Here is a 13,539-nt window from a genome sequence, read left to right as displayed (position 1 = left end):
TTTCAGGGAAAGGAAAGAAGGTGTGTAAGATTGTAAAATCCTTATATGAATTAAAACAAGCACCTAAACAATGGTATGAAAATTTTGACAAAGTGGTGTTGTTAAATGGTTTTCAAATCAATGAGTGTGATAAATGTGTTAAATGAAAAACACTCAAAAAGGATATGTTATTGTATGCCTATATATTGATGATATGCTAAAAATAGGTAGCAATGATGATATAATCAAAACTACTAAAAAGATGTTGACCAAACATTTTGATATGAAAGATTTAGGTATAACTGATGTCATACTAAGAATTAAGATTTCTAGAACATCAGATGGTCTAGTATTATCTCAATCTCATTATATTGAGAAAATATTTAAAAAATTTAATAAAGAAGATAGTAGTCTTGTGAAGACTCCTGTTGATGTAAATCTTCATTTATCGAAAAATACTGGTGCTAGCATATCACAACATGAGTAATCTCGCATTATAGGAAGCTTAATATATTTGATGAATTGTATACGACTAGACATAACATACTCATTTAATAAATTGAGTAGATATACAGGCAATCCAAGAAATAACCATTGTACTGTGACAAATAGTGTTCTGAGGTATTTGAGATATACTATGAGTTATGGATTGCATTGTTCAAGATATCCTGCAGTATTTGAAGAATACAGTGATGTTAATTGGATATCAGATACGAAGGATTCTAAATCCATAAGTGGCTATGTTTTTACTTTTGGAGGTTGTTCCATATCTTGAAAATCTTCAAAACAAACTTGTATTGCCAGATCCACTATGGAATCTAAACTTATTGCTTTAGATAAAGCTAGTGAAGAAGCTGAGTGGCTTCATAATTTCTTAGAAGATATTTCAAATTGGCCTAAACTTGTGCCCGCTATATGTATACATTGTGACAGTCAATCAGCAATTAGAAGGGCACAAAGTAATATGTTGTAATACCCCTAATTTTAAGAGGATAGTCTCGGTGTTTATTTATTTGTTTTAATTGCATTTTTAATTATTTAATTGACTATTTAACTAATTGCTTATCTGTTTAAATTGATTTAAGTATTACTTGATTAATTACCTGTTTGTCTGTATTATTGGTATTATTTGTTTAATTAAATTGTGTGCTTTAATGATGTGAATTAATTGTAATTTTATTTAGTAGATTAAATTTTTATTTTATTTTATTTTTTAGTTTAAAAGGATGGATGTAAATAGTAATAATGGACCAACCAATTGGATAGTAGTATGTTTATATATAGATATACTACTATCCATGGGTAAATATCCGTACCCATTTATCTCATATCGAAGTAGTTCATGTGACCCAATTGTATATAGTTAAGGATGGTATTTTATTACTATTATTTTTAATATTAGTATTAATAATATTATACAATAATCTGATATATATATTTATTTAATAAAAGTTATATATATAAGATTATATATACGTACATCATTAGTTACCCTTTTCAATTATTTTTCCTTATAGTCAGATTTAGGGTTAAACTAGGATTATGGTTTATATTAACCTATATTTATGTATGTATAAGTCTGGAGGCTAAAATATGTATATTACATGATATACATTACCTAAAAAAAGAGGGCTTTTACAGAGAGTTTTAGGAAAAGAAACAAAGAGAGAAAGAGAAGAGTTGTTGGCCAAGATTCAGGGTTGAACCAAGAGGGAAGGAAGGAGAGTCTATGCAATGACTAGGGCTCGAGCTGCAGGGCTTTTGACGGCAACCAAGGTCGTCGAAAAATAGAGGAAAAAGTCAATTTAAGGTTTCAATTCGAAACCCTTAAAGGCAAGTTCTTCTCCTACTCTCTCCCTTAGATTTGTGTTCTATGCATACCTAGGTTAATTCTAAGAGTAATCAAATATTAAATCAATCTATTAGGCATGCTTGAATTGAATTAAAACTAATTTTATGTGTTATTATGTGTTCTTACTTAATCTTGAATTTTATTACATGATAACTTATTTTAATGTGGGATTAAAATGTATAATAACTTTAATTAATTATTTAGGGATGTTTGGGACTTAGTTCTGACCTTTAGGGACCTTAACGGAGGCAATCGGTATGTCCAAAAGTTACCGGAGACGAAGAAGACGGAGGGTAGCAGGAATGGAGGCAGCTCCATTGGGGATAGAAGCGGCTCATTTGCTAGAGGTTGGTTTTTAACGTATTTTTGGGTTCTGAAAATTGGATTTTGGAGTTTTAGGGCTGATGGGTTCATAAAACATGAGTTATATGATTGTTATAGACATAAGACAAATACCAGAATACATAATAAACCCTTGTATGCTAATAACTTAATTAATATGGAATTTGAATTAAATTGGCATATTGTTAATGGATGATTTAATTGCTTAATATTATTTTAGCAACTTAAATGAATATTGGATGATGTTAATCTTATATTCACAGGGTAATATGATAATGTATTATTTCTGATTTTATTATGTTAAGGATTTAAAACAGTATGAAATTCTAATTGAATTTACATATTGACGATGAAGGATTTAATTGCTTAACATTATTCTAGAAATTTAAATGGATGTCATATGATTTTAGTCATGTACTAGCAGAATATTATGTTCAGTTATTTATCTGATTTTTACTATGCTTATCTCTGAATTATTTGATGCATTTATATTATTGCATCAATTATTGGATTGTGTAGATGTAATGCACCAGTATGGGATAGGGCATTCTAGGAACGGATTAACGAAAAAGTTAAACCCCACCTATTCTTGTTTAAGGGAATGGATTAACTAAAGTGTTAAATCCTACTTATATTCATATCAGGTCAACGGAATAGTTGGATGACATACTATGGTTTACTTTTATGTTTGGATAGGACGGATTGTATATATATATATATATATAGTAATATGCCATGATATGAGCTTGAGTCTCAGGATCATAGTTAGGGTGCGTATATTACCTAAGATGGATAATTGGATATAGTAGACATCTATGTGCCCTGGTAGGTCTAGGTACTCATGCCCACTTTAAGTGCGATTTGCATGTTACCTACTATTCAGGTTTAGGCAGACCTATAGCCTTGTGAGCATCCTGTGATGTGTATATATATATATATATATATATATATATATATATATACGGACTACTAGATTTTGTTAGATTGACTAGGATGTATACGTTTATCGGATCTCTTCTTGAACTGTTGTAGAGTAGAATTTGTTTGTGGGCCTGACCCACTATTATTTTTCAGGTATTCGTCAGGGATAGAAATTGTTCGTACTAAGTAGGGATCAGTTTATTTCACTCTTCCGGATTATCTAAACAGAAGTTTTCTTTATGTTTCAGTGTTTTGATGTAGACAGTTATTGCTATCACTTGTTTAGTTGGGATTTTCTAGGGGTCCACATAGTATGGATTCTCGAGTTTTATTAATTTGGAGGATTGGTTATATCGGAATAAGTTATTATTTAATGGAAATTTATTCTGAGGATTAATTATTGGATTATCATTTTAGTTTCTTTTTAGCATTTTATTTATTCTTATTTATTATATTTGTATTCTGTGTTCGAGTATTACCGATTTATTTTTAGATATCCCCGGGCATTCGAGCGTGGGCCTGGCCAACCCGCATTCAGAAATCCAGGGGTATCACAGTTGGTATCAGAGCACTCTAGGTTCAAGTGTCCTTAGGAGTGTCTTTCGTTATATAACTATCGCGTTGCATCTCTTAAAACTTAGAGCCTATATTAGGATTCATTGTTCTGTATTTACGGTTTGTTAGGAGGAGCTGATATTAATTATTTTCCGTAATTACAAAATAGTTGACAGTAGGAAGAGGATGTGGTCCAAGGCAAAAATAATAAAGACCCAAAGAAGTAAAGGAGTACGTTATCAATTTTGTTGCCAAAAGGCAAAATTAGGGATCGAAGGTTTAGTTCTGGTAGGCGTTACTTTTAAAGTATAAGCCAAAGAAGGAGTTAATTGTGTGTGATAGGTCATCGCATCTCGGGGCCTACACGATTTCAGTTGTTCTCAAAAAGGAGAAAAGCAAAGAGGAGGAGCCCGAAGAGGATTCTAATGGAGGAGGTTTCTGAGTATCCAAGAAAGAAGGTACTAAATCTTGAAGATGAATGATAGCGCAAGGGTGATCTTATTTGCTAGTAATATAGCGAATGATATTAGTAGTATTGGTGTTGATCAATCTACATATAGTTAAACTTTCTTATCATCTCTAAAAGAGATATATAAAAAGTACTCTTCAAGAGTTTGAGGAGTTGATGAAGTTCTTATCAGAACGAAACGTATGATTTTATATCACATTCGAGAAAGCATTGGTATTATGTTGTGACATTCTAATTTGCTTTATAAAGACACATTATACAGTTTACATTCCGCGTATAAGGAGGCTGAGGGTTGAGCTATTGGTATTTGCTTAGGCAAGCAAATGTTACTTTTAAGCTATGTTTTAAAAGATATGTTTCGAAGTTGGATGATTACCTACGAAACTATAAAAGGAAATTGTGTGAAACAATTTTGCAAGTTGATTTCAGAGAAAATTTTCCCTAGAAAGAATGATGTCTTAAGTAGGAGTACATTTTGTGTTATTGTGTTTTTCATACGTGTTTTATTTTCGTTAATTATTCGAGATTTGATATGTGGTTAGTTGGGGACACAAGTATGAAATCAGCCAACTGCTGTTTTTACACCATGGGGTAATAGCGCTATTTTTACGCTAGATTTGTGAGTATGTGGTCATAGGATTTGATAGATAGACATAATTTTAGCCAATCTATTAGACTTGGACATGCGTCATTATGGTATGTTATTTGGGATATGATAGTTAACCATTATTGTGAGTCAAATAATATAGTACAATTAGTTTAATATATTTTACGCTAGGTCTGGATTCGTATCAAATTACAATGCCATGATAATGGTGGTTGTTAATGTTTCGATATTCGTGAGGTTGTGGTAAATAAAGACCACTGTAACGCGACAATAGTTTATCAGAGGTGTCGGATTTGCAAAACATCTTTATTTGGAAATTCCAGAAGTTGTCACCAAGTCGGAAGGAGGATTTCGTACTGATTTAGGTACTTATTGGAATGACACCGAGAGAAGATAGTAAACTAAATAAATCTTCATTAGTCTATTTAATCAAGAATTTTTTTACGAGGGCGTGTCATTTGGATGAGTTGCCAATGTTACACATGGAGGAGGAAACCAAGTCTCTTCACTTGCATAAATAATATGGAAATTTTTTTTATAAGTTCACAATTGTCAACAATTAGTTGTTGTTAGGAAATTGATGACTTGTTGGATGGATGGAAAGGTTCTATGTTCGATCTTTTGAAGTTGATAAGAAGTCTGATTGACACTTACTTGTATTAAAGAAGCAGGGTGTGTCAAAGACAAGATGGAGAGACCGATCACCTATATAATAAAGAAGAGGTGCACGGTGTGTATGGGAAAATTGTAGTAGTTGAATTTTGATGAATTGCATTACTGATTAATTTTTAATATCGGTAAGTTTATCACAAAGTAGTGGTGCATAGATTTAGTTGTAGAGTTAGCTTTTGAAGATGGTTCAATTTAAACATTGGGAGCTGACGAAGGCTGATGGTACCAGACTAATGGTACATTCTACAGATAAATTGGAGGAGGATGCAAGGACTGATTGAGATTCACAACTTTTAGTTCTCTATTCATTCAGGTGGAGATACGATGTCATGATATGAAGTAGATGTTTGGAGGATAAGCAGAAAGAGGGACATAATTATTTTGTTTCCAAGTCTAATATTTATTAGATAGTCAAGATGGACCATCAGAGATCACCAGATCCTTGTAGCCATTTCATATACCGAGGTAGAAATGAGAGAGCACTTTCCACGGATTTAGTTGAGGGATTGCTGATTTTACACAAGGATCAGGATTCTGGTTGGGATATTGGTTGATGGATAACTTAAATCAGCTTAATTCTTATCTATTTTGAACTGGTAGGACATCAGTTCAAACAAATAGAACGGATCACGAGACGACTTAGATGGATAGAAATGGTAATTCACACTTTGCATTAAGTTCTGTCTGGTGGAAGCGAATATGGAAGTGAATGCTCTTAACAACCGATATGATATTTAAATCTTTTGGTTAGTTGTTGAGTTATCAGTTAACTTTACAACATGTGTAATAATAACACTTGTTGTTACCAAGGTAATTAAGGAGGTTAACTTAGAATATCGGAGCTGACCCTGGAGGAGGTGTTATTTTACTCGGATAGAGTTTAAGGTACTAGAGGAGGATTAGTAGGTTCTGTAAAGGATGTTAGAGTAACTAAGATGTAAAATTCATAAATTTTTCTTAATGCACTCAAACGGTTATAAGGTATATCAAGACATCAAACGTCAGTTTTGGTGAACATAATTGGGTAGGGACATGTACGGAATTATCTGTAAGAGTAACACCTGTTAAAAAGGTGAAAAAATTGATAATCGGGTATCATTGGATATTTTTGCCACTTCCTATCTCAAAATGAAAGTAAGACTAATCAGGAGTGGATGGTTGGTAGAAATTATCAACCTTGCATGTGAATTTTGATTTCCATATGGGTAAGAGCGATAGAGTGAGAAAATTCGCTTGAGGACATTAATGGGAGTAATATTCATTTTAAAGCTTCATAGTAGTTCTACATTACACTGATAGTAGTGTTATAGCATGTGGAGGTCCATTATAGTGGATGAAAAGTGCTATTTAGAAGGAGTTTTATAAAGATTTTGGAAAAGCAACATTGTTTCATATCTCTAGACGAAGGAATTGATCGAGAAATTAATTAAATCGTGGAAGTTATGCTTAAGGCATATATCCTAGGTTTTCATGGACAATCGGAAGTATTTACTTCGTTTTTCAAAAACAATTGTCTATGATATTGTTGGCATAAGGAGGTTAGTGTGACAACGTTTGAGGTTTTGTATATTACATAGTGCAAACCTCTCATTGTTGGTTTGAAATGAAAGTAAGGGTTATACAATCAGACCTTGATTTCATTTAAAGATACGTCGGAGAGAAATACTCTCCTTTGTAATGGTTTGCGTGCAGTTTGGAGGCGACAACATTTTTTCATAAATAGTCAAACTCGTATACTAGAGTTTTCTATCAGGAAATAATTTGCTCGTGATGTCTTTCATATAGGAAGCAAGACAATTTTTGGAGGAGGGTCAATTTTGATTTATTTTATTGACTTTTGGCGGATTTGGTTTATAAATTGAGGTAGTACCCTATAAATTAGCGTTTCCAAATTGTAAGCACTAGGTCCATAGGAGTTTTGTGCATATATTCTATGGAACTTGGAAGACTATAGATTGTTACCCTTGAATAAAAATTGGGTAAGATTGAGTTGTTATTAGATACAACCTATTTATAGTATGGTTATTGTGTTTCTTAAATATAGGAACCATGTATACTATTTGATACATTGGATTTAAGTGGAGCCATCATTATGAGGCTGAGTCTACTTGGGAACAGAAGGATGTCATTCGCTTATAGTTTCCAGAAATAATAGAAGAAAGTAAGGACGAATTTCGAGGACGGAATTTCTTTTATTAGGGGGGAAGAATGTAATACTCCTAATTTTAAAACGATAGTCTCGGTATTTATTTATTTGTTTTAATTGCATTTTTAATTGTTTAATTGACTATTTAGCTAATTGCTTATGTGTTTAAATTAATTTAAGTGTTACTTGATTAATTGTCTATTTGTCTATGTGTTATTTGTATTATTTGTTTAATTAAATTGTGTGCTTTAATGATATGAATTAATTATAATTTTATTTGGTAGATTAAATGTTTATTTTATTTTATTTTTTTGTTTAAAATAATGGATATAGATAGTAGTAATGGACCAACCAATTGGGTCACATGGACTATTTGGATAAGAGATAAATGGGTATGAATATTTACCCATGGATAGTAGTATATGTATATATATATATATATATATATATATATATATATATATATGGATAGTATTTTATTACTATTATTTTTAATATTAGTATTAATAATATTATACAATAATCTGATATATATATATTTATTTAATAAAAGTTATATATATAAGATTATATATACATACATCATTAGTTACCCTTTTCTGTTATTTTTTCTTATAGTCAGATTTAGGGTTAAACTAGGATTAGGGTTTTATATTAACGTATATATATGTATGTATACGTCTGGAGCCTAAAATATGTATATTATGTGATATATATTAGCTAGAAAGAGAGGGTTTTTACAGAGAGTTTTAGGAAGAGAAACAGAGAGAGAAAGAGGAGAGTTGTTGGCCAAGGTTCAGGGTCGAACCAAAGGGGAAGGAAGGAGAGTCTGTGCGAGGACTAGGGCTCAAGCAGCAGGGGTTTTGACGGCAACCAAGGTCATTAGAAAACAGAGGAAAAAGGCGATTTAATGTTTCAATTCGAAATCCTTAAAGACAAGTTCTTCTCTTACTCTCTCCCTTATATTCATATTCTATGCATGCCTAGGTTAATTCCAAGAGTAATCAGATATTTAATCAATCTATTTTGCATGCTTAAATTGAATTAAAACTGATTTTATGTGTTATTATGTGTTCTTACTTAATCTTGAATTTTATTGCATGATGACTTGTTTTGATGTGGGATTAAGATGCATAATAACTTTAATTAATTATTTGAAGATGTCTGAGACTTAGTTCAGACCTTTAGGGACCTTAATGGAGGCGATTGGAATGTCCGAAAGTTGCTGGAGACGAAGAAGACGGAGGGTAGCAGGAATGGAGGCAGCTCAATTGGGAATGGAGGCGGCCCCTTTGCTGAAGGTTGGGTTTTAACGTATTTTTGGGTTCTAGAAATTGGATTTTGGAGTTTTAGGGTTGATGGGTTCATAAAACATGATTTATATGATTGTTATGGATATGAAAAAGTACCAGAATGCATAATAAACTCCAGTATGCTAATAACTTGATCAATATAGAATTTGAATTAAATTGGCATATTGTTAATGGATGATTTAATTGCTTAATATTATTTTTTCAATTTAAATGGATATTGGATGGTATTAATCTTGTAATGGCAGGATAATATGATCATTTATTGTTTCTGATTTTATTATGTTAAGGATTTAAATCAGTATGAAATTTTAATTGAATTTATATATTGATGATGAATGATTTAATTGCTTAACATTATTCTACCAATTTAAATGGATGTTATATGATTTTAGTCAAGTACTAGCAGAATATTATGTTCAGTTATTTATCTGAATTTTATTATGTTTATCTCTGGATTATTTAATGTATTTATATTATTACATCAATTATTGGATTGTGTGGATGTTTTGTGGGCATGACCCACCATTATTTTTCACGTGTTCGACAGGAATAGAAATTGTTCGTTTTGAGTAAGGATCAGTTTACTTCACTCTTCTGGATTATCTACATAGGAGTTTCCTTTATGTTTCAGTGTTTTAATGTAGACAGTTATTACTGTCACTTGTTCAGTTAGGATTTTCTAGGGGTCCACATAGTATGGATTCCCGAGTTGTATTAATTTGGAGGATTGGTTGTATAGGAATAAGTTATTATTTAATGAAAATTTATTTTGAGGATTAAATTATTGGATTATCATTTTAGTTTCTTTTCAGCATTTTATTTATTCTTATTTATCATATTTGTATTATGTGTTCGATTATTACCGATTTGTTTTTCGATATCTCCGGGTGTTCGGGCGTAGGCCTAGCCAATCCGCATTCGGAAATCCGGGAGTATCACATATGTATAACGATAAGTCTCGACATATACGTCGAAGACATAATACCGTTAAATAGTTGCTCTCAAATGGGATAATCTTAATAAATTATATCAAGTTTAAAGACAATTTAGCTGATCCATTTACAAAATGTTTGATAATAGAATAAGTGTGTATAGTTCATTGAGGGTAATAAGATTAAAGCCAAAAGCTAACAAGTCATCTTAATGGAAACCCAACCTAGTTGATTGGAGATCCCAAGATATAGGTTCAAAGGGACAATAGAAATTTTGAATGATTCACCAGAAGCACTGGGAAGATTTAATCTTCTACCCATTTCTATGATGAGACAGTGCTACCTACAGTGAGGATCAGGATAAGCTACACTTTTGATGACTCTTATACCTTAAAAATTCAAGTGGGATATGATAAGATACTCTTAATAAGAGGTCACCTATAGGAGTGTGAAGTGGGGCCGCTTCTATGAGAATTTTGAAGGCTAAGTTTTCTGGAGCAGTCATAAAATACCATAAGTTGTTCAGGGCCATATAAACACAATCGTGAGAATCAAATTTGTGCAGAAGGGAACTGTGTGTTTGCTATTGTCTTGGTTTACATCACAGCTAAACAGTTCAAGATATCATATTCACTGGTTAGCCAATAAATCCTATAATAATACACTAGGGAACGTTTAAGGCCAAAAGTTACCTATCTTGATCCAATAAATCCTATAGTAATACACTAGGGAATGTCAGTATTTTCATCATTTGCAATTGACGCCAATTTTCATTCATGTGGGGGATTATTGGAATATGTGAATGAACATTATCTGCAACGTAAAAGTTGCAGCAATGTGAATGTCAACACTGATATGGTGGTATTACGTTACATACAGAGTAGTATGTAGTGTTTAACATGTGGGGTTGTTTAAAATGATGAGATAACTATAATCTGAATATGTGTGAGTTTTATTCAAACCAACCATTGCAACCCATTGGGAGTGGTTATGTGTGTTGACGAATAGACACTAACCAACCATTGCAACCCATTGGAAATGGTTGTGTATGTTGACGAAAGGACATCACGTTGCCTATAAATACCTCCTTGGGGTAATTTGCAAATCACTCCAACTCAGAATTCTTTTTTCTATTTCTGAGTTCTCATTTTCTCCTTTTTTCTTCTCACTTCTTTGCATATACATAGTATTAGTGTGTTGTATACACATAGTGCTAGTGTGTGAGTTTGAGTCTGGTTCAGAGTACTATACCAAGCCAGTTTGCCAATTATTCGGTTTGCAGTGCTGCTATCGAGGAAAGAAAGGTCGTTGTATCCTAGGAGACAAACGTTACAAAGTCCGTCAGCACTATAACGGAGTAAATATGTCTTAAGAAAATATAATCCAATTTTAGACTCGGCCTATTAACAGTTTTTTTTTTTAAGTTTGGTTTTATATTACTAATATATAAGTATATTTTATTTAGTATAATATACATCATTAGAGAATTATATATATATATATATATATAATTGTTTATAATAATAATTATATATATATATATCATATATTATATTTTTTATTAAATATTTAAATAGTAATACTATAGTATATGGTACTTATACACCAATTTGGACTACAAGTTGTGATGGAGAGGAGAAGTGTTTGTGCAATTTTTATATTGAAATAAAAGTTAATCGTTCTTCTCTTCATCCGTGGATGTAGTAATTTGTTGAACCATGTAAATCTTGTTGTTTATATTGAAATACCCTTTATGTATTTTCATTTAGTAAATTAAATATCACGTAAGCAATTTTTTGAACCAGGAAAGCACATGCCGGTAATCTCTTTCACAACCAAGGTATTGACAAAAACTATGAGAGAGCTCTGCAAGAGAACAAAGAGACACTGGAAAACACCCGTCGGAAAGAATCACTCGAATCACTCTAATCACTCAGAACCGAAAGCAAAGTAGATCACAATCATGCGGAATCTGAAAACTCGGTGAAACAACAAAACAATAACAGAGGGAAAATCGTAAAAATTAAATAATACCCTCACCGATAGATGCATCAATAAAATTATTATTATTTATTATTATTAGTTTCGGACTCCAACATCCAAGGATGGGAGAGCCCATGACAAGCATTGAATATGGATTGCTTATGCATGAGTAGTATAAAAAATTTATCCACAATAAATATGATTTTTCTAATAGATAGAGAGAGAATACGAATTTATTACACAACATATATGGTTTTTATTCAGACAATACAGTATGATGAATAGGTATCATCATATCATTACACACCTTCTTTATATATGCAGCTGCTTCTCTAAGCCATGCCACGTACTACATAGATGATTAATAAGCCACGGATGGACTTATTCCTATATATATATATATATCATGGATCAATTTCTACTCTTGTTCTGATTAATCTTTTTCTCAAGTTCCTCGCGCCTGTTCGACCCAACAACCCTGGCCACTTCTCTTTCTCCCTTCAACACTATGAAGGTTGGCAAATATCGTAACCTATACTTCCTGGCAACATCCTGTTTTCACGTATACATTTTACACTCATTAGTATTACAATTCGATTTTATCTATTATATATAATATATTGACAAAAAAACAAAAATAATAACATAAACCATCATATTATATTATACCCTAACTAGCTAGTATGGGTAAGGATCCTCAGTTGTACAGCTTGTTTGCAGTACAACAATAGTGAGTTGGGTTCAAACACGTAACACAGTGTGGTTTGTTCGTGTTTCAATTTTCAATCACATCCCTCAATTGTTTTGTACGCAGATCTGAACCGAATTTTGATTCGAATATGATTCGATAACTAACATATGGAATAAATATTCAATCTAATAAATCGTTAATGATCCAAATTCTATAATTCATTAACTTAATAAATCGGATATATATATACGCAGAACCAACACGAGCCATATATACCGGCATTTCATCGAAGTCGATCTCAACGTAGTAAACGTCGTCGCCACAGTTCCCAGCAGTCTTTCGGAAGTTTTCTCCTATCGATTCCCAATTTGAACACCATGTAGCTGAGATCCCAACCACATTCTTTGCAAAAAAAAATGAACAAAAAAGGTTCAGTGGAGCCAAAACTAAGACTAACTACAAATTTTAGAGGAAAAAACAAAAAAAAAAAAAATTAGGTGTTACCAGTTTGTCTTGTTTCTCTTTAAGAAATTGGTCCAATGCTTGTACGGACTTGATCGATGTGTTCACAGACGCCATTTTGATCTTTGTAAGATACTCTGGCTTGGGCTCTAGCTAGTAATTGCTTTGGAGGAGCTAGGCCCTTATATTATATATATTTATATATTCAGCAAGAGTACTGTTGATGATTATGCTACGTACGTAGTGGACAAATTTTTTTTTTTTTCCTTTTTTTTTTTTTTAAAAAAAAAGGTAATCTCGAATAGGATTCGATGTCCATGATTCGACCCTTTAATTTTGATCCACAAATAAAGATAGATTGAAACTCAAGTTAATATGCCATTAATTAGATTATTTACAAGTATATATATATATATATATATATATACATATATACATGGTTACTCAATTAAAAAACATGTCAAATACTATTGTGGTCTAAGAGCACAAATAAATTAATTGAAGAATCCGTGTGGTGTTGCAGGGTTTTGTGGATTAATCGGGACATTCTGATTATTGAAAAAAAAAAAAAATTAATAGAAGTTTCTATGTGACAACTAACGTTTAATTCTGCAT

The 13,539-nt window shown here is 31.9% G+C and overlaps 1 protein-coding gene across 1 annotated transcript; it reads right to left on the bottom strand.

The window, feature by feature from the left end:
• Nucleotides 1-11,988: 11,988 nt before the first annotated feature.
• On the bottom strand, nucleotides 11,989-13,110 carry LOC132294902 (thioredoxin H2-2-like). The gene is made up of 3 exons (XM_059792923.1): nucleotides 12,967-13,110; nucleotides 12,739-12,864; nucleotides 11,989-12,323 (listed from the first exon to the last, which is right to left on the bottom strand). The coding sequence occupies exons 1-3, from the start codon at nucleotides 13,039-13,041 to the stop codon at nucleotides 12,183-12,185; spliced, it is 342 nt and encodes a 113-aa protein (XP_059648906.1). The 5' UTR covers nucleotides 13,042-13,110; the 3' UTR covers nucleotides 11,989-12,182.
• Between the last annotated feature and the right edge of the window lie 429 nt (nucleotides 13,111-13,539).

This window comes from Cornus florida, unplaced genomic scaffold, assembly GCF_030987335.1.
Source record: "Cornus florida cultivar Cherokee Brave unplaced genomic scaffold, ASM3098733v1 CherokeeBrave_3.0.0_Hap2_Chr02, whole genome shotgun sequence".
In the NCBI taxonomy this organism is placed as follows: Eukaryota; Viridiplantae; Streptophyta; class Magnoliopsida; order Cornales; family Cornaceae; genus Cornus; species Cornus florida.
The sequence above is the reverse complement of the archived record's forward strand: the minus strand, read 5'-3'. Positions and strand labels throughout refer to the sequence as shown.